At 37.9% G+C, this 27,404-nt stretch overlaps 2 protein-coding genes across 3 annotated transcripts in view; one reads left to right on the top strand and one right to left on the bottom strand.

The window, feature by feature from the left end:
• TXNDC11 (thioredoxin domain containing 11) overlaps positions 1-24,155 on the top strand; it is a 28,397-nt gene extending 4,242 nt beyond the window's left edge. For both annotated transcript variants that reach the window (XM_054391086.1, XM_054391088.1), the window contains exons 2-12: positions 138-354; positions 1,055-1,152; positions 3,030-3,159; positions 10,653-10,746; positions 11,913-12,025; positions 13,244-13,444; positions 15,739-16,522; positions 18,865-19,010; positions 19,473-19,582; positions 20,078-20,158; positions 23,531-24,155. In XM_054391086.1, coding sequence (XP_054247061.1) covers positions 138-354; positions 1,055-1,152; positions 3,030-3,159; positions 10,653-10,746; positions 11,913-12,025; positions 13,244-13,444; positions 15,739-16,522; positions 18,865-19,010; positions 19,473-19,582; positions 20,078-20,158; positions 23,531-24,155 — 2,599 coding nt within the window. The remainder of the gene's footprint in view (positions 1-137; positions 355-1,054; positions 1,153-3,029; positions 3,160-10,652; positions 10,747-11,912; positions 12,026-13,243; positions 13,445-15,738; positions 16,523-18,864; positions 19,011-19,472; positions 19,583-20,077; positions 20,159-23,530) is intronic.
• A 2,424-nt stretch (positions 24,156-26,579) lies between these two features.
• Positions 26,580-26,840, bottom strand: SNN (stannin). The gene has a single exon (XM_054391254.1). The coding sequence runs from the start codon at positions 26,838-26,840 to the stop codon at positions 26,580-26,582; it is 261 nt and encodes an 86-aa protein (XP_054247229.1).
• Positions 26,841-27,404: the final 564 nt, after the last annotated feature.

The raw sequence follows: 27,404 nt of genomic DNA, 5'->3' as shown, positions 1-27,404 counted from the left end.
TAAGTTGCAGTCATTTGGAATTTCCAAAGTTTTCTCATTGCATGACCTTTGCTAAGATTGAAAGTTAGGGCTTTGGGCACACTTCTTTAACTAACTCTGTACATTCTTAATAACCACTCTTAATTTCCTTCCTACAGCCGAGCAAAGGATGTAACAATGCCAGCGAAGCTTCCAGTGAATTTTTTCTCCACAAGATCTCCAGTCATTGATCTCTTCCGGGGACAGTTAGATTATGCAGATCACCTTCGTCAGGATTCAGAAATTGTGCTGTATTTCTTCTATGCACCGTGGTGTGGTCAGTCCATTGCAGCAAGAGAAGAAGTAGAACATGTGGCCAGCAGGTTGTCAGATCAGGTAACTCGAGAGAAGATACAAATATTAAACATGATCTGATAGCTTTCTAGTGTCCAAACTGATGCTAGTTTCTGTCATCCCAAGGGAACAAGTAGGACTTGATTGCTCACATTTTAGGGTAACACAGCCAGTCACCATAGTTTTAATATAATGTACAGAGTGTTAGAATAAATTGAGAAAACCCTTGATTCCTGCTCAGTTGTCTGTTATTTCTTGTCCTGAATGGGAAATTGAAGGCTTCTTCTCAGCGTTATTCACCTGCCTTCAGACAGAAACTACAGGGAATTTGCTTCCAGTTCCAGGATCCTTGGAGACACACTGGTAATGATATAAGATAGCAGCCATGCCCTGCTTTCTAGCAGTTGGTTACCTGTGAATGCTGTACAGCTGTCCTAAACCTCTGCTCATTGAGCCCCACTCTGCAGAAATGTAATTAACACAGATTCTGACTAACTTAGTAAATTCATTTAGATTAAGAAGCTTAAAAACTAGAAATTACAAAGTTGCTAAAATAATAATAATAAAAAATTTTAAAAATAAATTTTAAAAAGTCTTGTGTGATAGAGTTAAGAGGCTAGATAGGGAAAACTGAATTGAAAAGACAGTGAAAACAGATGGAATGGATTGGAAAAAATGCATGTTAGATAAAGGTGGTCATGGTAATATAAATGTTAGCTGTGAATTTTTGCCTGCTTTGCAGGTGCTGTTTGTGGCTGTAAATTGCTGGTGGAACCAGGGGAAATGTAGGAAGCAGAAGCATTTCTTCTATTTTCCTGTGATACACTTATACCATCAGAGGTAAGATACCATAACTAGAGTCTGGAGGTTTTATTGTTTTGGGTTTTTTGTCACTTTTTTGGCAAACAGATACTGTGTAGAATGTTGCATTTTGCAAATGTCGTATTTATGACTACGTGAAATACTTGGAGAGGAGGAGATTCTGGGTGAAGCTCGTCCTGTGTGCTATTCAGTTGTCAAGAGGGCTTGCAAATGTCAGTTAAATGACATGCTGCACAATTCTTCATCCTTAAGGAAATGTTGTTTTGCCTGTACATCCCCTGGAAGTTCTACCTCCATTTAAGAGCACATTAAGTCAGATTTGTGTATTAATTTCAGTTGTCTGCTTGCTGTGTAGATGGATTATATCAACTGGTCCGAATTTGTGACACCACTAAAGTATGTACTTAAGGGCTATGTAAGTCAGCAGAGTTTTAAGTGCATATTTAAATAGCACTATGTACTGAAGGTTTTCTTCTACATTTGAGCTTTGCACTCAATTTTTAATGCTTCAAACATTGAGATATTGTATCAAATTTTATATTATCTCATTTTTAGTATTTGTATGTATTTACTTTTTTTGGTGGGGCATAGAAGGTAAGGAAACAGTTTCTAATGCTAGGTACAACAGAGATGGATTCTGTGTAATTTATCACTTGTACTTTAACTTGTATCCTCTAGTCATAAACTGCAGCTCTCTTCCATCACAGAGGCTGACTTTGGGTTTTAGGAGGGGAATTTATGTATTGAGGAGGAACAATCCTGATCTTTGGCTGCTGAACTTGGAATAGACACAGATGGCACTGGCTTAATTCCAACTGCAGTAAAAACAACAATCCAACTAGGATGTACATTGACTTAAACTTACGTGATCTTGAAATTACAGCCCGATACACTTATGTCTTATGAGTAACCTTAAGCAGTTGCAATGAGATGAGATGTACCTCCATAAAAGCCCCAAAGGGCAATTCACCCCTCATCCTAAAACCTTGAATGGTGCTTACTGGGCATGTGCCATGTTGGAGCAGTACGTGTTGCTGTTAAGACAAAGGTTTGTAATAAACCTTTGCAGGATGTAGAATAATCTCGTGGGCTTTAGAGAACCATTTCAAAGCAACTGAATGTAGGTATTTCAGATATTTTTCAGAGTGTCTCTCTATATGAACTGTATTAAAAAATGTATCTCATGAAATTCTTTAGTGGGAATGGATTAATTCCTCGTGCTTTTGGTTTTATTTTGGACTGTGATGCTTTATACAACCTAATAATAATAAATCAGATAGTGGATTTCAGGGGATGAAGGAGAAGCTCTAGAAATTGTAGCCACAAGGCCCAGTCTGCATTCTGGTTTAGCACTACCTAATGTGGTGTGAGCTGTTTCATGAGAAACTAGAGACTCACTAAGTCTGTTCATCAGCAGCACAGCTGGATCCATCCGTGCTTTCCTGAGTGCTGCTCACAAAGGTCTATATTAAAAATACTGCACCTTTTCAGACTGGCACTGTTTGAACTTTCTAAAGATTTTTAAAGATGAAGTAGAAATAGTGACTTTTTCAGGTGTGCATTTCTGAGACATATATTTACTTCAGAAATACATGTACATGCTTTTATCATCCATACCTGCGTTCTACTAGCTTCCTTAATGGGACTCTTTGTTTCCCCCAACACACTGCACCTTCCCATAGACACTGCACTGGAGTCGCTGCAGTTTCTGCACTGTACCTTGAGCCTGGTAACACAACTCCTCCATCGGTTACACAAGCCACTGTTAATTAACACAGAGAACAATTCCCTAGAGGCTGAGCATGCTGTCTATGTAACTCCTATCTCTGCCACCCCTGGGAGGGACTCTATTGCTAATTTAAGTCTTAATGTTTTATTATTTTTTTTGGTACTAGTTTTGGACCAATTGAATACAAAGGCCCTATGAGTGCTGTTTATATTGAAAAGTTTGTTCGCCGGGTGATGACACCACTACTCTACATCTCGTCTCGATCAAAATTACTAGATTTCCTCTCAAATTATGAGGTACTTGTCTCTCTTCTCTAGCTTTACCACTGTGGTTCAGAAAGAGTTTGACTTGTTTCTCAATTAAATTTTATCTGCTCCAAAGTACTAGTTTATTTGCAGGATCCTGAAATCAGTGCCCCTTAAATTTTTTAAAATCATAAAAATATGAAATGACAGGTTCATAATGTTGGTTCCCTGTATAGTGGCTCTTACAATTTAGTGATGCTTTTAGTTTATAGTTCTTTAGTATGTAGAGACAACAATCAAATTTGCTGTCTTACCGAAAAGGCAAGACAGAATGGAGAAATACTTTCACAAAAATCTTGCAGTCTAAGATGAGAAAGCATTTGAGATGTATAGAATCAAAATGGTCTGGATGGGAAGGGACCTCTGAAGGTCATCTAGTCCAAGCCCCCATTGCTTTGATTTTTAAGGGCATATGAAACCTTTCTAATAAGATAAGCCTGTTAAGTAAAAGCAAATGTGAAATCATTGGAAATAATGGCTCCTAACCACTCTGTGTGCTGTAACTTCATGAATTTAATCCACCAGTACATTGTGTTTTATTAATTTTTGATCTGTCATGTTGAGAGGTGCCAAGATTGGCAGCAGTACTGGTGGATGAATAACTTCCAACTCCCAGACTGCACTTTGAACAGAACCACTTATAATCTCTTTAGAACTGCTCATTTCTGTAGTGCCTAATGGAGAAATACCACAATGTTACTAAATGCCAGGCTATTAGAGCAGAATGCTGTAGAAGTGGCCAAAACATGCAAGGGGCTTTCCAGTCTTTCAGAATGAAGCCCAGTTCCTCTTTGAGTTGGGCATGTTCCATTGGCTGATCCTGCTGCCAAGTGGAGCAGGACCTGTGCTGTTTAACAAAAGCTGCCACAGCACAAGCAGACATGTGCTGGTAGTTACCATGGGTAGGTGCTGTGCTGTTCATGCTGTAGCATATCCCTCAGGGGCTATTAATAAATTCAGTTTTCCAGTGTTTTAAGTGGGGATTGAGTGTCTCTGATGCTGATGTTTTCTGTGACCACAAGCAATTCTGTTGTCCTTTCACAGCTTCAGTCTTGCCATTCTAAAATTGTTACTTTCTTGCCTCCTATAGAGATTTGAAAACAGCCACTTGGGTTTTTTTGGTCTGTGTTATGTTAATTATTTCTTGATAGCATAGTGTCATTTAGCTTAAATTTACTTTAGGAGGTGCATTTCCACTTGATAAAGACTAAGATAGATGATAAATTTATGGGGGAACCAGAAAAAACTTTTTTAAAAATACTGCTTAGCAGTTATACAGATATTTTTATGTCTGTGTTCAAACTTCCTTCCTTCCTGTGCTTCAAATTCTGGGGCTTCAGGTGCTCAGTTTCTGTATCTGTAAGTGTTGGGTTTTTTTCTGAAATGGACTAGGAAGGAATAGCCTGATCTATCATGCTGCCCTGCAGTCATATAAAGCTGAGGCTATTTCCCAGACTGTGGTACTTAGGTGCTCAGTGTCTTGATTCTGTAAAGTTAAGCAACAGGAGGAGAAGGGGATACAAAAAATAACAGCCGGCTTGTACAGTAAGATTCAGGGAATAGGACATAGGCTAGTGCGAGTCCACATGAGTGCAGTAAGAAAAGCAAAGAAGAGTAAGACCTAAGAGTAGAGAGTTGTGTATGAGGGTGGATGGAAAGGGAAACAGTTCAGGCACAAAGGAAAAGTTTGTTTCCAACCAGAGGTAAACTCTTTGTTTCATCACATTAAACAGGTAGAAATGTGAACATATCTAATGTTCTCCGTGCAAGATGAGGAACTTTTCACATTTTGTAGGAGAAGGAACAATCCAGGAGGTGACTTCTGTGTTTAAGAAGTGAGAAAGTTTTAGGAATAGAGTAGGTTACAGGAAGTAACCTTGGAAGGAAGCCTTGGCTACTGTCTTTCTTTTGATTTATTTTTTTTTAATATATATTAAAAATGTTAATTTTTAGCAGAAAGAAAAGAAGACTATAAAAGGATAGATCATTAGGCATTTTCATCACTGTGTGCTGCTTGATCAGGCTTTTGTGATTTCTTCATTGAGGGGCTTACTAATTTGAAGCTCAATATTTCCTGAAAGATTAGTGATTATCAATATCTGATTTTCAGTACTGTGTTCTGCAAACTTATGTTAGGGATATTTACTTCTGACTTCAAAATCTTGAGCTTGAAAATTACCTCTTTGCAGCTGATCTCCAGGTTGCACTTGGGCAGTACCTATTCTGCTCCTTGGCAGTTTCATGTCACTTTGGTATTAAGGTTTCCCATACTAAGGAAGCAGTACGTTGCAGAGCTTCCTGTCACTTGCTTTTGGTCCTCATTGTTTTGTTCCTCTGTCCAAGGATAGCATTGTGTCTAATCTGGACTATACAGTAGCTTGGTATATTATTAGTAGATGAGTGATTCATTTAAAGGCATCATGTCGAGATGAAGTTCTTCTCAGGCTGTGTTTCTGCACTTGAAAGACCTTCGGCACCCTTCTTTTTTTCTTTTTGTTTATGGCCATTTTGTTACTTATGATCAGTTTCCTGATAGTCAGGACTTCAAGCCCATAGTGTCCTCTTCTGTCTAATTTGTGAAGTTTGTGGTGCTTTAATCTTGTGTTCAAATTCCAGTAACCAGCTTTTGACAGAAAAAGCATCTAGCAAAGGAAACCAGGAGCCCCAGCCCAAGTCATCTGATTATCTAAATCCATTAAATGCCTGAACTACTCAGTATTACATAGGTACCAAGACTGAAAGCATCTTTAAGATGAACCTCACCAAGAGATACAGGAATCTATTAGTATTTTATCTTGTATTCAAATGTTCATTAGGATGTTCTTGTTTCTAAGAAGCACTGCTGAACAGAGTCCAGCTAAATGTAAGAGTGTGTGGTGGTGGTTAGATGGTGGTATGTCCATTCCTCACCCCAATCATATCATGAGGTTCTGGATTGCTGTCACAAGAGGGCGCTCAAACCCCAAGCAAAAAGTTCTGGTTTAAGACTTAACACTTAATGTTGCCTTTTCTGATACTATTTAAGTATTTTTTGTGTTTGTGGACTGATAATTCTGCAAAACTAGAACACAATAAGAATTAGAATTTAATGTTTGAGAGCACGGGGAAAAAGAAAATCTCATTTGGAAATCAGTTAAGTTCTTGGAGTATATAGGAAGATCTGAGTTACATCAGAGGAAAAATACACAGTTCCTACCCTAATTCCACATATGTGTCAGTACCTAAAAGCAGACTTCTTTTATTTCCTTAATTACTGAGATGTAACAGTTTCACTTTAATCCAAACTGTCACATCTCATTCTTCATCTCACTAACCCAGCTACTAGAAATGGTCTCATCCTTCTGAGGCACAGAGGATGAAAACACACAGCTTCTGTAGACAAAGAAAAAGCTTTGTTTACTCATGAAAACTAAGTGTGCTCAGAGGTAGTGTGTCGGTGTGAGCTGAAATTCCCCCCCCACCGACAATAACCAGGCTAGCCCAGTCTGGAAGCAAATGAAAAGCTGTATTTACAAGCAGAGTCTAAGATCTACGATGAAATGCAATAAATATGTACAAATATACAAAAATTCACAACATTTACAAATACATACAATCAACAGAAAAGCACAACCGATCTCCCTTTGCTTCCCCCCAAGGGAACGCTCCCAAAGGGGCCTCTCTCTCTCCCCTAGGAGCTTCCCCCCTAGACCCCCCTGGACAGAAAGCAGAGTTAGTTAAGCAGAAAGTTGTTAACTTAGCTGCCAAGGTCAGTGTGTTATCTTCAGCCAGAAGAGAAGAAGAAAACAGCAGCCAGACAGCCCAGCAACTGCCCTGACTGCAGAACGCAGAATGTGCAGAGTGCCCACTTTGTTTTGGGTAATAGTTCTTAAACATTTCTATCTATCCAATGGAAGTGTTTAGAACAATCAGTATTTTGCTTTCTTACACCCAATAGTGACTTATTTACATTCTTTCACTTTCTCTGTTCTGGACTTTGCAAGGAAAAATTAAAAAGTCAGTTTCAAACCATCACAGGTAGTTTGTAATTTTCTGGCTTCAGGAGAAGTAGGGGAGGAGTTGATCTCTGGGGTGTAGCTGGCATATCTTAACATGATGTCAGTTTTCTTCTTCGCTCTGTTTGTGTAGAAGTGCTTCCGGAGCTTTAAAACTTAACTGTGTAGGGTCTGACCCAGAAGTGGATTTAACTTAACAGCTTGCTCTTGTGCGGGGTACTGTGGTACTGACAGTGTGAGATTCTGCTTTCAGTTCTGGATACACAACCTTTTTAACACTGTTAGAAAATGACAAACTTTTACTTGTAAATTTAATTAATGTCAATCAAGAGCTTTTTTCCTTTGTGTTTCTACAGTATAGAGTTGGTATGTAATGCTTTCTCTTCTCCAGAGAGAACATTTTCCTTTCCTCCTGCTGGTTTTTTTCATGTGCTCACAGATAAAATGAGGCAGGAATTGCTTGCCTGCGCAAGTCTGGGATTCTGGGGGGGGGAAAAACCAAAATTATCTCCCTTACCTCAATGTAATATAGCCAAAGCATAAAAATACATACAAATGGGAAAAGAAGTAACTTAATCGAGTAGTAAAAGTGTATATCTAATTGTAAAAGCTAATCAGTAGCTGTAGGGGGCTTCTGTTCTGTAGTTTGTGATTCCCAGTTACCTTTGCAAACTTTGTTCCTCACCCTTCTCTCTCTTTTCTAAAGCACTTATCAAAATGTTGAACTATGAGCATCAGTACCCATCCTGGCTTTGACTGCAGACAAGCTTCTCCCTGTAGTTTTCTATATTTTCTACTCATCTGAAAAAGGACTTCTCCTGTTACAGACGGACAGAGCAGTTGGTAGTAGCAAGTGAATCTCTTCATTCTAACAGAGGAACAGGAAAATTTGCATGGTACTTGTAAAAATAAAGCTTTTTGGGTATTTTTTTACATGTATAATTGCAGCCTGTAACGGGGAGGAAAATACAAATATTCTAGGATGATCATTACAAGGACATGAATTAATCAGATCACTGATCAGGCATATAGCACTAGTATATATTCTCCCACTACAATTTTTTCTTACTGAAAACAATGCTCTCCAAAAACATGTCATGGAAACATTCTTCACAATCTGGAAGTCTTAAGCTGCTGTAATTGTACAACAGAACTGGCAGTCAGAATCCAAACATCACCTCTTATAATAATTTTATAAATATTTCTAGATCTGACTTTTGGCTTGTTGCATTTTACAGTCTTTTTTTACTTCTTTAATTGACTGTTTGGTGCCATAAATTAATTTTGTACAGTAATGGCATTCAAAAACGGCCTTAGGAAATGGGGAACTAAAATTGTGATATGTAACTCCTTATTTTTGGTTCACTTGAATGCTTTATCAAGTTTTTAATAAGGAATTGTTCCTTCTTAACTGTCTTAATTTGCTAGTAGGAGAGAAAAATGAGCACTTAATTACTAACCTGTTTATTGTTTAAAAGTGAATAATAAATGCTATTATTTTGCTGTATATTTCCACTTCTGTTTTATATGAAGTTTTATTTCTTTCTAGGCAGCTGTTACTGCAGAAATTTCACTAATTTCTTGTATCTCATTATTGACAATTTTCTTGGGGAACCTCAAGGAATTTTGATGAACAAGAATCTTGTGTTTAACACTCATTCATGAAAGAGAATTCATGTCTAAAAAGGGCAGGCCATTAGTTGTAATGGGCCATGTAACTGATGAGCATCCCAAGATCTGTAATTCGTACTGAATTAGCTCAATTCATGTGGCTGGTATGAATAACTGAATTCCTATCACTGCTGACAGTAATAGGTAAAATATATGTTTATGTTTTTAAAAGCAAATTTAAAATTCTATATGTAAAAGTCAAAGCAGCCTCAGAAATACTAAATGAAAATATTTGTGTAGGAATGTATTTCATAGAATCACAGAATTATTTTGGTTGGAAAAGACCCCTAAGATCAAGTTCAACCATTGGCCTTACACCACCGTGTCCCGAAGTGTCTACATATTTTTTGAACACCTCCAGGGATGGTGACTCTACTACCCCACTGGGCAGCCTGTTCCAATGCCTGACCACTCTTTCTATTAAAAAAAAAAATAAAAAATCATAATCTCCACCCTAAACCTCCCCTGACATATAATTTCAGGCCATTTCCTCTCATTCTATCATTTGATACTAGGGGGAAGAGAAAACACCCACCTAACTCCAACCTCCTTTCAGGGAGTTGCAGAGAGCAGTGAGGTCTCCCCTCAGCCTCCTCTTCTCCAGATGAAACAACCCCAATTCTCTCAGCTGCTCCTCACCAGACCTGTCCTCCAGACCCATCACCGGCTTTGTTGCCCTTCTTTGGACATGCTCCAGCCCCTCACTGTAAGCCCCTTACAGTGAGGGGCTTAAAACTGAATACAGTATTCAAGGTGCAGCCTCACTAGTGCTGAGTACAGGGCACACAAATGGGTGGTTGAGAATCCTATTCACAGCAATCCCTAGACTGCTTTGTCTATCAAATGCTCTTTCTGTATACACTAGTGGAACTGGGGAACAACACAAAATAACCAAATTTCGTCACTCACTTTGTCCTGAAAGTTTAAGCCAGTTTGATTCATCTAAAAGCATAATTAATAATAATTTTTAATGAATTACATTTTGGAAAATTTAAACCCAAAACTTAATTCAAGTTTTGGAACAAGAGGAGTCTGAAGGCTATGCACTTCTCTGTTCCCAGTCTGCTTCTCCTAGATTATCTTCCTAATTTTAATATGAAGCCATTCATGCTTCATAGCTGGCAAAGGTAGTGGGCCTATATAGAGATGAGTCTTCTAAATTTGGAATTGTTGGCTTGGCAATTTGAAGAACTTTGGATATGCAGGTGGGATATGGGGCTTGCTCTTTATTTTTGTGCAGCTGTTCTCTCACTGACTGCTGCAGGACATACTGAAAGCCTTTACAGTGACTGATAGCTTAATGGTAGGATGATAAATTGGCTTAGCAGTTGAAGTATTCACACACTGAATGTTTGAATTCTTATGGCATTGGTAGTTATGTGCAACACAGTGAAGAATTAGTGTTACTGTTTAAGCTGTTTATTCATTGAAAAATCACATCTGATGCTCCGTTTCTAAAGAAGTCGTTATGATGCTTGTGGCTGTGATGTTGGTGCTGGAAATGACTCAAAGTAGTTGCAAAGTAAATCCTGTGTTTAGTGAGCTTTATTAGCTAACATGGGAAATACATGGCTTGGAACTTATGCATCTACAGCCATAAACCCCCTCTTATACACAGCTTTTGAATGACAACTTTAGAACTGATTCCCATTCAGTCTTTCATTGTTTGTTTTTTTTTCTTGCAGCCTAAAGTGACTATTCTTCAGTAAATACTGTTCTTTTAAAAATCTGTTATGCTTTACTGTAGGCAAATAATAGCTGTCCTTCATATTTCATACTTGGAAATAGTTTAACTGACTCTAATTCTTACTATTTCAGCCAGGAGTTATAGGATATTTTGAATTCAATGCTTCACCTCAACCACCTGGTTATTTAACATTCTTCACGTCAGCGTTACATTCATTGAAGAAAGGTAAAAGCTTCCTTTTCATCATTTAAGACATCTGTGAATGAGTTGTATATAAGGGTTTCGTAGTTTTTTGCAGTGTTTTGTAGCTTGGGAATGTTTCTTGTTGATCTAATTATGATACTGTCTTACTACAGTGCAAGCATTGCTTACATAGAAGGCTTACTGTGTGTTTGGCCATCATGGAATAAAGTATGTGACAGGCTGCTATTCAAGGAGACGTTAAGACAGTTTCCTCAAAAACCTAAATGTGTGGCTGCGACTTGTAGAGAACCATAATCAGACTAGCAGTTATTTGAAGCAAGAGTGTTTGTCTTGTGCAACATTTGTGATGTTGGGTTCAGGAGCATTAAGATGAGTATTATTTTGGCAAGACTTAGTAACTGAACTCAACAAAGGGCTTTCTTGGATGGAGCTGTGAGAGCTGGTACAAGGTAGCATGATGAGAAGGGCTTTCTTGCCCTGTTGTTTTGCATTAACAATCTAAAACACAAAACCTCTTGCATTTAAATATTAAGGCCTTTTGAAATTAAGACCTTTTTTGGGGGTTATAAATTCTGGATATAACATTCTTTAAGATTAGTACGTTTTATGGATATCGCATCCTGCCTGCAAATTAAGGAAAAACTGGTGGCATTATTCTGATTTTTTTTATTTATTTTTTTTACTGTGCCAGCCTGTTCTCCTATATTTCATTCTATAATTTCCCCATTTATATGTTAGGATAGTTCTTTTCAGTGTGAAGATGAGAAGCATTCTATACTTCCGTGTGCATATTAATATAGAAATATAGTAATACATATATATAAACTGTAAATGTATATCATCTAAACAGTCATTGTTCATACCTTTTCCTTCTATGTATATCTTGGCTTTTCAGATGCCCTAACATGTATCAAGGTGCATCAGTGATACCAGATTCTGTATTTAATAAGCAAATTAAGAAATGGAACAATTCAGGTTACCATTCTCTGTATTTTGAGTGTAGAAGAACAACATATTTTTTTCTTGTTGATGGCTCTTTTCATCTTTTTTCTTACTTCACCTAATCACAAATATTGGCAGTAATATTTTTGTGCCCTTACATAGCAGTACTCTATGTTTCTTCTAAGGCTTTCAGGAGAGAAGTTCAGCTTGTATCACATTTAAAAACTGAAAATTTTCCCTTTCAGATTACCTTGGAACAATACGCTTTGGAGTGATCACAGATAAACGTGTTGCAGAGGAGATCTCCTTGCTGCATTCAGGCAGCGTGTATTTGCACAGACATGTCAATACATCTCTTGTGAGTATTGTATTCGTGTTGTAGTGACTCTGAGACAGAATATAGAGATTGAGGTTCTGCTGTAGTAGGCCATGAATGAATGTTTCATGGAGCTTTAGCATGCAAGATGTTTCAGAATGATTTTTTTTTTTTTTTTTTTTTTTTTGGTACAGTAACACACCTTTTCATTCTACTAGTCAGCAGCTGTTCTTAAACAGTAAATAAGACCAAATTTGATTTGGCCTCTACAAACAAAATTTACAAAACCAAGCACCTCCAAAATGACTAGACAAAGACTTTCCTACAGTTCATGCTACTTTCAGTAGAAGACTCCTCGGGTGAGGATACTGACAAAGAGAATTTGTGGAGGGATAGTAAGAATAGTGAACACCTGCATTTCAAATTAAAGATCTATTATCACACTGATTAGAAAAATCAGTCACGCTAATTTAATTGAAAATTTGTAGTACTCTACCTGCCTTGTTTTGTGGAAGACTAAGACTCAAAACACTAACTTTCAGATTTGCTATTTGGCATAGAGACCTTTTCTATCCACGCTGCGATCATGAGTGGAGAATGTGATGATAAGTATTGTAATGTGTTTTATTCAATTGAGACTAGGGAAAACACGTTTGTTTGGGGTTTTTTTGGTTGAATTATGGGTAGATACATAAAACTACATTTGTCTGTGGTAATGCTTTAAGATAAACTTGCCTTTGTTTATTAAAATGACCCTAGAAGCTGTGAGCACTTTTTTTAGTATGCATTTCGTTTCCTCACATTCACTATAAGCAATATCAGTTCTAAGTGCAGTCCTAATGTTGATGTCTTTAAAAAACTAATTTAAAATGAATTAATATGTGGAATGAGTAGTGCAAAATTTTTTTTTAATATGCCATAAATCAAGATATGTAATGATCCCAACTGAGGACACTGAGCTTTTTCATTTGTCAAGAAAATACATCATGAGAAAAGTAAAGACTATAAAGATGTAGAAGAAAGAGGGACTTTCGTAGTAGAATACCTTTTACCTAAAACTGATTGTGTGTTACTAAGATCTGATGACAATTTAGTAAGATTTCCCAAAGGGAAAGAGTATACAGAATGCTGAAGCTTCCTAAATAGTGTAATTCAATTCAGACAGTGTTAAGCATTACAGTAACAAAGCATCCTTGTTTCAGGACTGCATTCATTACTAGACCAAGTGAGGACAAATAATAATTTTTTTCCCCTTTCAAGATCTACCCAAATGACATAATGAACTATACTGCTGAGAACATTTGCAAGTGGGCTCTAGAAAATCGAGAGATGCTCATACGGTGGCTGAGACCACATGGTGGAAAAAGCCTTCTTCTAAACAATGAGCTGAAGAAAGGACCAGCACTTCTGATATTTATACCTTACAATCCCTTAGCAGAAATTCATCCTCTTTTAGATGAAGTAAGTGTTCTGGGTTTTTTGGTCTTGGTTTTTTTTTTTTTGTTGTTTGTTTGTTTGTTTTTCTCAAAAATACTAGGGTTCTGAGCTTCATTGTGGTAGATGTCTCATTTTATGTCACTGTTCCAAATACTCAGTGTTGTTTAAAAACACCTTTTCTCAAGCCATCTTACCACAGCTTCCATATGCTGGTTTGCATCCCAACAATATACCTCTGTCTCTTGTCAGGACTTGTTTAGAGCAAGCACCTAATTCTTTTCCTTGACCACCTCCTTTTTGTGGTGAGTAGTGTGAGAGATGCAGATCTGTGAATTTTCAATTTCTCTTCCTTTGGCATTATTTCTATTTCTGAACTGCCTGAGCCAGGAGTCAGTAAATGAGATGGGGAAACTAACTTGGCTGAATATATATATTTGTCTCCCCCCCCCCCCTTATTTTTTTAATCTGGAACCCATTGTCCCATTTAGTGTGTCATACAGCTGCATGTCAGAGGGGTGACTGCATAGCACTGGGGACAGTGTGGAACAAGGAATGACCATCTGTGGAAGATGAAGAGCAGGCCTAAGTTTTGGTGGCAATGATGAGTTGTATACATGTCATTCATGCTCTGGATGGTGTGGTTTCCATGAGGAGGCCTAATTAATATTGCAGTACCTGAAGCAGTGAGGAGGAAAATGAAAATAAGATACAATATTTATCCAAACTAGAAATACACAAAACAGAAGCTAGATGGCTATGATATAGGGCTGGGGAAATCTTGACAGAAAGACTGGAGAAGAACTGCAATTATTCTTGCACTAGCTTGTTTTATTTTAAGCAGATTTAATTCAGTGGTGCTCATCACAGATTAAACATTCAAGTAGCAGGTACCACTTACATAGATCAAATCAGTGCAACGTAGGATGTTTAGTTTCAGGTTTCATTCTGCTAAAAACCAGTATTTATCTATATCAAAATGTGAAATGGGATACAAAATATTTCAGCTGATCTTGTGTAGTTGCACTTTGTTAAGGAGCTATTATGCAACTTGTTTACCTTAGGGAGAGATGTTTACTACAGCTGTTCTGTCGGTTTCATCAAGCAGTGACGCCTCTTGACTATAAGGCAGTTGCAAAGAACAAGGCTATCGAGTTGTATGTTAAATCTCTCAGAACAGAAGGGTTTTTTCAATTGTAGCTTAGTGAAATGAGATTTCCTATCACAAATCTGTTTTTCTGCTCATATTTTTACTCACATTTCTCAGTAAGTAGTCAAAATCTTCAGGTGAGATTATAGTGTGAGGGGTCAGGTGCTTTTAAGCATTTAATTGAGCATTTTCTGGATGAAAACTTCTAGCAACATATTATTAAAGACTGTACGAATTGTTGCTATAGACTGCAGTATTTAATTGGTATTTAATGAGTATTAAATACTAATGGTCCTGTGACACAGCATCCCTCCAAGATGGGATGCTTTGACATCCCTTTGTTAATTATGATTCCTCTCAAAGTGTTCTTCTGTAAGCAATGTGTGTGTCCTGTATCTTGATTATGTTTAATGTGGTAGACGAGGATGAAACCAAATTTCCGCTTTCATTTTCTTTTCTTTTATGTTCTGTCGTTTATCTTCTAGAATGAGAATTCCTCGTGTGATCCATAAAGGTGCCCTTTTTTGCTGCTTATTTCCCCTTGCTTATGAAAAGCAAAACGGTGATGCAGCACAGGAATGTTTGCACTCAGAGGCAGACTTAGGGGTTTTTTTTTCCTCTTTTTTTTTTCTTCTCCACTTCTCTACACCTGCAATATTACCACTATATACCCATAGCTGGGAGAATATCAACATTGCTTCAACACTGTTAGTGATGGTTACAAAATTTTTGTACCACCTCGATTTCCTCTTCATACAGGAATGTTTATTTTTTCTGTGTATTGGTGAATAAAGAAAATCCAGGAGGCAATGCTGATTAATGCTTCATGTAGTAGAATTTAACATGAAAATATAGTGTTAGTGCACTGTCATAAATATGAGGCAAAGAGTATCTTAAGATCAGTGTAGTGGACTGAAAAAAATTTAAGTGGCTTTTTGTTCTATATTCAATTCTTACATGCAGAAATATCTGAAAATTTAACTATCAAGTTAGATCCTCATTATTTCGTGTTAAGAATATCAGAGTGGCAAACTTCCTGTTTCTGAAGTTGCATCTCTAATTGCATATATGTTGTTACACCTGCAAAGATAACTGCATTTAAGTGAAGTACATGCAGTTAATCTTCCTTTCTCCTCACCCCTTTTTTCTTTTTTTTCTTTTTCCCCTGTAGATTACCAAAGTGGCCTTGGAATACCACAACTGTAATAAAAGCCAGGCAGCTGAGCCAGATCTTCAACACGCAGGAGACACTGATTCACCAGCTTTTGATTTCTCTGTACCAGATGCACATTCGAAATTATCAGAAACGTTTTCCATAACCAAGTACCCATGTTGTAACACAGTGGTGCTTCCACAGTGGCATTCAATATCTAGAACTCACAATGTCTGTGAGCTTTGCATTAATCAGACACTTGGTGTCAAACCAAATAAAGTCCATGGGCCACACTGTAACTTTTTAGAGATAGAAGCAGCTTTGGACTCTTTCTACCTCCAGGAACATACCTTTTTCCAGGTTATATCAAATACCATAGAGTGCAGCAATTTCTTAAGTTTCTATAGTCCCTTTAGCTATTACACTGCATGTTGCAGGACAGTAAACAGGCATTTTTTAAGTTTCATTAGTTCTGAGAATGCCATCTTTCAGACCCCCAAAGTAGCATTTTCTTCCCATGGGAAGAAAGATAACACCCAACATTCTATTCCTCACATTGAGGATAGGAATTGTTTCATTCCTAACCTTCATATTAGTGACACTAACATTACAGGTCTGAGCTGCAGGACCAACAAAACCTTGAATCTCTATCTACTGGATTCAAATCTTTTTTGGATATATGCAGAGAGACTAGGAGCATCAAAATCTACTCATCTTAAGGAATTTGCTGCCATCGTTGACTTGAAGGAAGAAGTGCACTATGTCCTGGATCAAAATCAGTCACTTGTTGGATCTGCCCTGGGTATGGTATTCACTATAGAAATGCATGAAATAACAAAATTAAGTTTGCGACTAAGCTTATGAATGGAAAACTTAATGCCATTTTGAGAAGTGTGACTATAGCCAACGTTTTGAATCATAATTTATTCTATTCTAATTTTTTTAGTAGTAAACCAAGCAGTAGAATCATGTCCTTGATGGCATATGAACTAAGTTTCACATACCAAAAGTCAGTTACTTGACAAGAAGTGAACCTTAAAGTGTGTGATTCTTGACTACCTGATGCATTGAAGTAACTGGTAAAATTTACATTTTAAAATGTGCTTGAGGGGAAAAATAAATCACACTTGCATCTTTACGCATTTGGTATTACATGGTGGTATTGGTGCTTGCTCAACTGTTCTGTGTACTACAATGTCCCTGAATTTCATAAGGTACTGCCCACTTGTCAGCAGAGACTAGCCCTTCCTCTTGTCCTCTGAAATCAACCTGTATGTGAGTTTTATTTTGAAGAGCACATCTATTTCAGGATAGTGTGCTGAAATGGTTTTGGCCTAGTCTGTCACTACTCTATTTCCTGGCCGAATTGGAGGAGGAAAACACAAAACTAAAAATTCAGTCAACTCAATGATCACAGTTCTAGTAAAATTGCAAGTCATTGCAGATGACACAACATGCCTCACTACATGTATTTACCTGTCATGATGATGTGACAAACTTGAGTCTACCTTCAGAAAATGCAGGAGGTTTTAATGGTAGCAGCATAAGTAAACACGGAAGTAAATTCAGGTTTAATTGTTCAAGAAGGATGTCAGTGTAGTTCTTATAGCATTATTACATTTCTATTTTTATAAGTGCAGAAGTATGTAGAACAAATAGCCACGCTCTTATTAAGGATACCATCAAGCCCTGTATCCTCTCTCCTTCCCAGCCCCCTAGAAAAGCACTCGGGGAAAAACAAACAGAAACCACAGTGACCATAAAAGGATGCTTAAGAAAAATTATGATCAGAGCAAAGAGTTCAATTTCCTTCCTCTTTCTGCTCCTAGCACTTTCTGTCTCGAACTTCTTTCAGGTCACAGGATTTCCTGAGCATGATGAGGGTTTCTCTGCTGGGTAACACTAAGTATATTTCTATTTCAAGTCATTTGAATGGCCACAGAATTTTTTGCTTTTATGTATTTTGTCAAGGAGTCACCATGATTTAGGTTTTGTGGGTTTGGGTTTTTTTATATTTTATTTCCTTAACTTTTGGTATTTTAAAATAAAACATATTCATATTTACTACTTTTAACGGTGTTCAGTTTTTACAGACAGTTCCTAAAAATGTTAATTGTCCCCCTCTTTTCAGTTATTACTTAATTGTGCATGGATGCTCCAAATCTGGACATCTAGAAAGAAAAAACAAAAGGTTGTGGTTTGGGGTGAGAATTTAAAAGTGAAATGTACCTCTGTTTGCATTTCAGAGATTAATTTGGTGATCTACTGGCTTATACAAAAGTGCCAATTTTACTTGGGCCTAGTTTTTGGACTGGAAATACCAGCACAAAGTGTTTGTTTGATAAAATATTTATTTTTTCATGTTTGATGTTATATTTTTTGTCTTGATTATTGAGTACTTTTATTTTTAATGCATAGAATAATATTTCTCTATCTAAATTGTCAAGAAAGACACAGTTGGTATCTTGCAACAATTTAGAGAGCATGGTCCAGGCTCACAGTAGTGTAGCTAGAGGTAGTTGAGGGCTTTGGAGCTCGTTAAAAAGTTTTGCTGCTGGCCAGTTACTTTTAAAGATGTTTAAGGAGAAGGTTGAATGAAGAGGAAGGTGGTCACTGATCATCAGCAGAAGGTGGCTGGTCATAGTGGCATGGGAATAGCACAGTGTTTAAAGGTCTAAAGCAAAAGAATTACAGGGAAAGTAATTAAAACTGAAAGAATGGATGCATATAAATGTGAAAATAAGTAGAGCCTCCAAGGTAAGGGCTAAATGCTTCAATGCTGTGTAGAAAGTGACAGCTGGTGAGAGGATACTATTGCTGACTGACCAGGTGTGTGGTTAGATTAGGAGGGCAGGGAATTACATTATAGTACATTGAATAGGAGTTAGAAGCAAGATTAAAGGGTTGTGTGGCAAGTGAAGATATCTCTAATGAGTAAAACAAAAACAAAGGTGAAATTTTGTCTTGTTTTCACATCAGTGGTGATTACTTGAGGGCTAATAAACTGTTAAAAATTAATGACATGAAACCAGGTTCAAACTTGTCTTTGCTCTGTAAAGTTCTTCTGAGTTCCACAGTTAAAACTGCCAAAATCGTGAATTTGTGAGACTGATATAACCTTGTTATGTATCAATTTCATTTCAGAGAACTTCATTAAAAATTTCAGTATTCTCTACAGTCCCTTGAAAAGGCATCTTGTGGATGACTCTTCAGTCCATTTTCATGGACAGCACGTAATCACCGAAGTGACTACTCATACCTTTCATGAGACCGTGTTTTTGAGTGAAAAGGTACACCTCACTACTGAAAATGTGTTCAGACGTTTTAGGAGTGGGTCTCACTCTTTTTTGCCTTTATGTGCTTTTCTTATTTATGTCATAAAGTAGGATATTTTGTAACAATTCAGCTTAGATTTTTCTTAAAAAGGCAATTTGGAATAGTGTGATCTTAAGTATTTATCTGCAAAAGATCATCTGGTGCAAAATACTCAAAGTCAGTGCAGCTGATTCCCTAACAGGTTTCTGCCACAGTTCGAGATTTATTGGGTTTTGGGGAGGAGGTGTGGATTTTTTATTTCCCTGTGTGGAAAGGGGGCATCAGTAAATAGCTTGTATTATAACATTAATAAACAATATTATACTTCCCTGTCACATTTTAAGGGTTCTGAGTTTTAGAAGTTGTGAATACTAGGCCTCCTGTACTGCAGATTGGCTGCAACAGATAATCAAAGTCAACTGTGTTTAATTTTCCAGAATGTCTTGCTGCTCTATTATGCACCATGGTGTGGATTCTGTGCTTCTCTGAATCACATCTTTATTCAGCTTGCTCGGCTTTTACCTCCAGATAATTTCATTGTGGCAAGGTAAAAAAGATTCTAATTTCATCTCTCTAGAATAATCTAAGTTCATTGAGGTCATCAGCCTAGAAAATTATTATTTTTTCTCACCCAAAACTACTTGAGGGGAAAATATCCATAGAGCTGTAACGAGGATCAAATTACAGAAAAGAGCTTAAGTCTGGTGTTGAAACTACTGGGTAGGTGTGTTTGTTTCAGAGAAGGAAGATGTGTACTAAATGAGTGACTGAGATTTAATTACTGAGTGAGAACAGTTTGAATGCAGTACATATTTTTCTCACAATAAAATCCCCACAGATATTTCTTAAACTGAGATTCATGATATTGAATATTGGTAATTAATTCTACTGTCTCACATACACATTTTTGACATAACCATTTAGACTTACTTTCACAGATACTTGCATTTCCTTCTTTCCAATCACTAAAATGGAGCTTTACAAGAAAACACAGCTTGTGCATCTGCCCATTCTCTTTCTCAATTGTGTCTGTTCTTAACAGGATTGATATCACTCGAAATGACCTTCCATGGGAATTTATGACAGATCGTCTCCCAACCATTTTACTTTTTCCTCACCAGAGGTAATGTAATTCTTTCCCTGTGGGTTTTTACCTGTCATTTTACTAAGTTACAATACTTATCTGATTACGTGTCTTAGTGGAGGAAAAAGCCAAACAGTAATTCATTTCCATGTATGTGCTCTTACTTTATGCATATTCTAATTAAAACAACAAAACAACCAAAAAAACCCTCAATGGACATGGACAGCTGATGATAGGCAGAAAATTAATGTTCTCTCAAGGTCATTATTTAATTATCTCTAAGTCTTTAATTATGAACACCAGCATTACTAACTTTATTCTTCACTTAATTTCCCTCATTACATATATATAATTTTGGCATGGTCCAAAGAAATTGTGTAACTATACAAAGGGGAAAATTATGTTAATGGTGGGGCAGCATGGATCTAGTGCAGCTTGTGCAGCTCACTTCAAACTGGGTAAGGAAAGAGTTCTCAGAATATTATAACGGTTCTTGCAGTAAAATGCAGAGATTTGTTTGCTATGTTTTTAATGAAGAAAAACAAAAAATAAGCACAGATGGAGAGTAGGTAATACAGTCCAAGTTCAGAAAAAAAATAACAGTCCTGTTGTTACAGGGAGAGATCGTTATGTGTTTTTGAAATCATAAATTTGTGCTAAAACAAAAAGGTAGAGAATCTGACAACTAAAGGAGGGTTTATGCATCCTTTGGAAATAGCAGAGTGATCCTCCTCTGTGGATTTTTATTTCTTCCTCACTCCTCTGTAATACAATAAATTTAATCAGAGGGACTTCGGAGTGTTCGTTGCTCAAACAAGTTCTCTCAAGTTGCATTTCTCTCGTTGTTCTAATGTTTAGCTTTTGGGGGGAATGAGAGTCTCCTGAAGTGAAAACTGCACTTGAGTGTAAAGTTACTTCATGTAAGAACTCCCCCTCTACTCTGCTCTGGTGAGACCCCTCCTGGAGTATTGCATCCAGTTCTGGAGCCCCTTTTACAAGAGGGATATGGACATGCTGGAACGTGTCCAGAGAAGGGCCACCAGGATGATCAGAGGGCTGGAGCACCTCTCCTGTGAGGACATACTGAAGGAGTTGGGGCTGTTCAGTCTGGAGAAGAGAAGGCTCTGAGGTGACCTTCTTGTGGCCTTCCAGTATCTGAAGGAGGCCTATGAGAAAGCTGGGGAAGAACTTTTTAGGATATCAGGTAATGACAGGACTAGGGGGAAAGGAATAAAGCTGGAAGTGGGGAGATTCAGGCTGGACATGAGGAAGAAGTTCTTCACCATGAGAGTGGTGAGAGCCTGGAATGGGTTGTCCAGGGAGGTGGTTGGGGCCCCATCCCTGGAGGTGTTTAAGGCCAGGCTGGATGAGGCTCTAGCCAGCCTGATCCAGTGTGAGGTGTCCCTGCCCATGGCAGGGGGGTTGGAACTAGATGATCCTTGTGGTTCTTTCCAACCCTGACTGATTCTCTAACTTCCTGTGTAATTGAACACTGATTATTGAAATACCTTTTTCTTTCTTATAATACTGCACCTACTACTTCATTCTTTCACTTAGGCATAAAGACATTTCTTTTCAAAGTCCTAACTTTTTTGCAGGAATTAAAAAAAATTAGACAGTACTGCTTTGCATATAGCTGTTATAGTAAAGATACTATAGAATTACATAGTTGGATTTTATGTATATTGCCAAAATGTTTTGGCTTTTATTCTAACAGCAGAGTTGTGGCATTCTAGAAGCCTTGCATTGTTTTGTGAAAACAGAAAACAAGTGAAGCTTCAATAGCAATCTAACACCTACAGAGGAAAATATCCAGAGGAGATTAGTGGTAAAACAAAGGTGTACATGCTGTTCAAGTGAAACTGTATACAGCAAGCAAGACCTCACAGACTGAGCCAAGAAATAAGAGTGTAGGACAGGGAAGTGTCATTTCAGGGAGACAATTAGGATTGAGAATGATTTCTGAGATAATGAAAGAAAGGAAAGTTGGAGGAAGGGAATCAATTCATGAATGGGTGAACAGGAAAAAAAAGACAAAGGAGGGTAAAGTAGAGAAAAGCACAAAGGGTGGGTCAGGATAAAAGGAACGCTGAAGTTCTTCTCTTTTTTAAAGAGTCAGTCTTATGTAATTCTGGGTTTTACAGAAAGGAAATGCAAACAAGTACTACAACAAACATGTGCCTCTTTGCAATGTAAAAATAAAATTTTGATTTCCAATCTTCTCCCTCAAGGGCTCTGTCATCAGCAAATGGTAATTCAAACTGTTGCACTTCACACTGTTCCTACACAAAATCTTTAAACCTATGCCCTTGTTTTGCAATTCCAAATTCATATTTTCAGTACAGAACGAGTTTCAGTTATGTATCAGCATGCATTCAGTATCAGTTCTGAGTCACTCTAACCTCCAACTCATCACCTCCCTTCACGCAGTAAGCCTTACAAATGAGCCTCAGATCAGTCTCTCTGCCCCATTCCTGCTCTCTAGGCTAATTGCGCAGGAACTCTGTTGGAGTATTTCCGGGGGTGTGCCTGTCTCTATAAAGGCAGGGTTACCTTCATCTGCTGCAATACCCCAAATCCAGTTACCTGTTGAGTTCTGTACAGTGTCTGGTATTCAGACTCTCATTTGCACAGTCCATTAGTTCTGGCTGGCTGGAGTATCTATAAGCAGAGGATCTGCTGGTTTGAAGATGCATAGTCTCAGTTTTAGTTGAGCTGAGCCACTTTTCAGGAGGTGCTGTTGACAGCTGGGACAAGTAGCAGTTGAATGCTGTTGTCTTCTGCTTCATTAGATCAAGTGGCATGAGCTGAAGACCTACCTGACCTAACTCTATTATCAACCACTGGAATACTAATGTGACTAATTTTAGGGCTGGAAGAAGTTAGAAACCGATTTCCAAATATTTTTGTGGGCATGGCTTTAAAATCACCGTTCTCAGCCCCAAAATAGTATTTGGAATTGAATCAAGTGACTTTTTTACTCTCACTTTGAAGAAGGATCCGTTTTGCAGAACTATGCCTCTAAGGGACAGTGTTACATCTAACTGGATGAAAAGGTTATTCTGGCATTTTGAAGCCTAGCTTAATTAGGTTTTAAAGCAGTAACACAATTTATGGTAAGTGAAATTTCCTCTAATACTTAGTATCTTCCCTGTGTTCTCTCAAAATCATTTCACCTCAATCTTGCTCTCACGTAAATACCAATCTAGTGCAGAGACACTTAGAGCACCTAGACTGGATACAGTTTAAATGGTTCATCAGAAGAAAACAACTGCTCTTCATTGCACGAGTTCAAGCTTTTCTTAGCCGTTATATTAGCCATTTTTGATAAAAAAAACAAGGTTGAACAGTAGATGTTTAGAATTATCCTTGTTCACCTAACTGAATATTGATATTAACTTACCTTTCTAGGAAGGAGCAAAGTGTGAAGTTCCCTGAAGACTTTCCAGTTAACCTTCCTAATCTCCTGAAATTTATTTTACATCGCTCAAGTCTTTCTTCATTGGAGCCCTGTACCAAAGAATGCCTACATAAGGGGACAGTTTTACATCAAGGACACATCTCCCACTTAGAGAGAGAAATTCAGAAGTTAAGATCAGAAATCAGGGCACTTCATCAAGCTCATGACCAGCTTGAAGCACAGCTTTCTGAAGCTAGGAGAGAGGAACACAGACTACAGCAGCAAAAAAACACACTGGAAAAGCAGCACAAGACTCTGCAGCTTCACAGTGAGCAGTTACAGGCCACATATGACCAGAAGAATCAAGAATTATTAGAAATGGCTGAAAAGCTTCAGGAATTAGCTGATGCATCAGAAAACCTCCTTAAAGCAAATACTTTACTGAGAATCCTGGTGGCATCAAGGGAAGAAAAGCTACAAAGCAAAGATGCAATTAAAGAACCCCTTCTGTCACAGCAGACAATTTCTGAAGATCATGATACATCAGTTTCAACAGCTGCTACCACATCAGAAGAAAGGATTGATAATATTGATACCATAGACACAGAGCACAGTAGTGGAAACAGGACAGAATGATTGCTTACACAATCAAAGGATGCAGTATTGGGTAGGTATTTATGCAAATTTTATTGAAATTCATTGTAAATAAAGACTTCTTCCCCACATGATCTAGAAAAAGAAAAATCAAATGGAATATTTTTGTATACTTGAACAACTACTTAATATCCACATCTAAGAAGAGGAGAATGGAAAACACTTTCTGCACTTTACTATTGCACTAACTTGCAAACACTTATCCATTTAAATTAAAGATGCTGATTTTTAGGGGAAGCAGTATGAAGCACCTCTAACTTAAGGACCAGGACTTATGGTCCTCTACTTAAGGACCATTTTCCACTGGCTTTCTCTTATAGCTGCTAGAAAAATTAGACCTTTGATTTATACTTTTACATGATTTCTGAGGTTTGCCCTTTACACTGCTGAATTAAAAGATACTTCAATCTGTGTAATCAGTAAACTTGAATGAACAAAATCATCCTGCTACAACTATTCTGTTGTAGAACTTCAGCACTTTATCACTTTTGTATACTAGTTATCTGACTGTCTTGAAACCTGCAAGAGCCATGTGTGAACTGTTCTCTACTGAAAACTAAAAGTCTTACTGAATTAATTTTCTCTTTGATTTGTAAGAGGTCTAGAATATAGCAGATTCAGTGTATGGGTCTGGCTACACATGCAAGTCTCAGACTAGTATCTTAAAAGCATGTGCCAGTATAAGAAGAGCCCTCTTGTCAGCTGTACCCCATATTCTTCTCAAGAGGCAATAGACAGCATTAATTCTGCTTCAAATTATAGCTTTCAATTAAAAGGCAAATATAGAGCTAAAAATGCACATCAACACATTACTGTAGAAGAAGGGACAAGACTTTGTCTAGGCCACTGGCTGGCGTACTGTTGCAATTCTGAAGCAGGCTTCCTAGGCCTGTGTTACTTGGTTGTTCCATATGCACAGGTACAAGCAGTAAATCTAATGCATCATATAGAGCTGAAGAACTTTGACTTCATTATTTGTAACTCATCTCGGGGAACAGATTTACATTAACTTTTTCTCCTAGGCAATAGTTGAAAAATTTCAGTAGGCAAAGGAAGCTAAAGTCACAGAAAACAGGTCAGCAGCTTTAAAGCCTATGTGCCTACCCCAAGAGTTCTAGAACATGTAAGCTGCCAGTGGTGGCTCAGTGTTCATTCTTCTCTTTCTGCCCTCCCTACCCCAAAACCTCTGAGGCCCAGAATTGCCCATTTAACACATTTTTACAGTTCCCATGGCTGAACTACAGCCTTGAGCAGGAAATGGAAGGGATGTCTTTTTTTTTGGAAAAACTTTGCCAGCTAAAAACTTAAACTGGCCAGTAATCTTCCTTGCTCCCACTAACATTTGTTTATATAGGAAAGAAACTTATCTTTTGGTAATACAGTTAACTACAGGATTAACTGAATTCTATAGTTGACTGTTAGTCTGTAGAGTAAAATGCTGTTTTACAACAGGCTGTTGGCATATATCCTACCTGCTAAGTAGACAAATAGGGATCCTAAGAAAAACTCATACTAGTGGCACTTCTGCCAGCTTCACTAAGTAACCACTTACACAGTTGCAGCATGCAGACCTACAGAACAGAAAATCCTGCTCTACTGCCATTTCAGAACTCCTGGAAACCTTCTGGACCATGCCTGAGGGTTCAGTATCCATCATGAGTTTCCAGCTTGGAAACCATCCACATGGCAGCTTCCTTGCAGTTTCCTTCTACATACTTGCAGAACTCAGTTCCAGCAGCCAAAAGCCTGAACTTACTCAGCTGCTACTATAGGAAATCAATTCCTTTTCTTGCAGCTTCTGTGCTTCCTCAACATGTTACCAAAGGCTTAAAAACTTTTGAAAGAAAGTATTCTGCATCAGTCCAACAAACTGTTAAGAGTAGGAGTTCTGACTTCATGGCTGTGTGCTTAAGTTAGTAGCAGAAGCACGCTTTAACTGCAGGTTTGGTGTTGAAGGCCTGGAATCTCATCTACAGTTGCAATTCAGGAGTCTTCCTGTGTTATGTACAGTTACATCATGTAATTCCCATGTTGTGGAACAAAAGCAAAAAGCTTAACAGCCCATTTACAGTTCACAGTTATGAAGTTCACATTACAGTAGTAACTCCATCAAAATAGCGAAACATTCAAGTAAGAAAAAAACGCTAGTAGTCTCTTCACATCAGTATATCCTGGGTCCGTTGCCAGCAATGGACGTTATGCCAGGTGAGTCACAGAGGAACTGGGATACACAGCTGACACAAAGTGCTACTTTCTCAGTGCATGCAACTGCAAACAAAGCTTATTTAATCCTCATGAGGGTGTTTTCTGATGAGTAGTATACATGTGACCAGGTTCTTCACAGTATAGACAGTCTTCTACTGGTTACACACATAAGCATAGTCCATGTACATGTGTTGCTTCAGGTTAGCCATGTGTTTCTGTGCCATTTGGAGTTAGCTTAGCTTTTCTCTCTACACAAGGTCCTTTAGCAGAGTACTGCACCAGAAGAAAGGGCTCTTTGGTTTCTCCTTCACCCACAATGCTTTCCTCATCTTCGGACTGGCTGATCCTCTGCAGACGCAAGTAACACCAGCAGCCCAGTATCAAGGCACCAAGAGCTGCAATAGCAATCAAAATAACAATAACAGTCACCACCCCAGTGATGGGACTATGATCCATAGACATGGTCAGTATTTCAGATTGTTCTGACTTCTTTAAGGAGATTATTCTGTCTTCACTGTCAGGCTTGCTGCATCTTCAAACTCCTGCAGTGGAAAAGACAAGACAATTCAATGAAGTTGTGCAGTTTTACCATATTCAGCAACATGATGTTGATGGTTGGTATCCTTCACATGACCTTCTTGCAGCCCTACAGTACTCACTAATTTTAACCTACTTCTTCAAACTGCCTTTGAAGATGCAGGTTTCCACAGTAAGCTACTGCAAATGAAGCTAAACTTATTTCAACTGCTTGTCGAGATAGCACATAGTCAGCCTCCTAAGAGGTAACAGTTTACTAGGAGACAGGTGAGACAGACTACAGAAGTTACACAGTTCTAGGATTAGTAAGGTAATTGCAGTGAAGGTCAAGGGAATTACAGTGCAGTATCTTTACCAACAGAACTCAAGCTAGAGACTTAAGTTTATTCCATCATCTCTCATGGAATGGCAGACCCATACACACTGCCAGTCACTTCAGCAAGGACTCATTCATGAAAGATCAGTTCAACATGAGGGTCATTAAGGTCC

This window comes from Indicator indicator, chromosome 22 (assembly GCF_027791375.1).
Source record: "Indicator indicator isolate 239-I01 chromosome 22, UM_Iind_1.1, whole genome shotgun sequence".
Taxonomy (NCBI): domain Eukaryota; kingdom Metazoa; phylum Chordata; class Aves; order Piciformes; family Indicatoridae; genus Indicator; species Indicator indicator.
The sequence above is the reverse complement of the archived record's forward strand: the minus strand, read 5'-3'. Positions and strand labels throughout refer to the sequence as shown.

Bases quoted from the DNA above. Each gene is read 5' to 3' on its own strand.
- SNN (XM_054391254.1), bottom strand. From the start codon at position 26,840: ATGTCTATGGATCATAGTCCCATCACTGGGGTGGTGACTGTTATTGTT.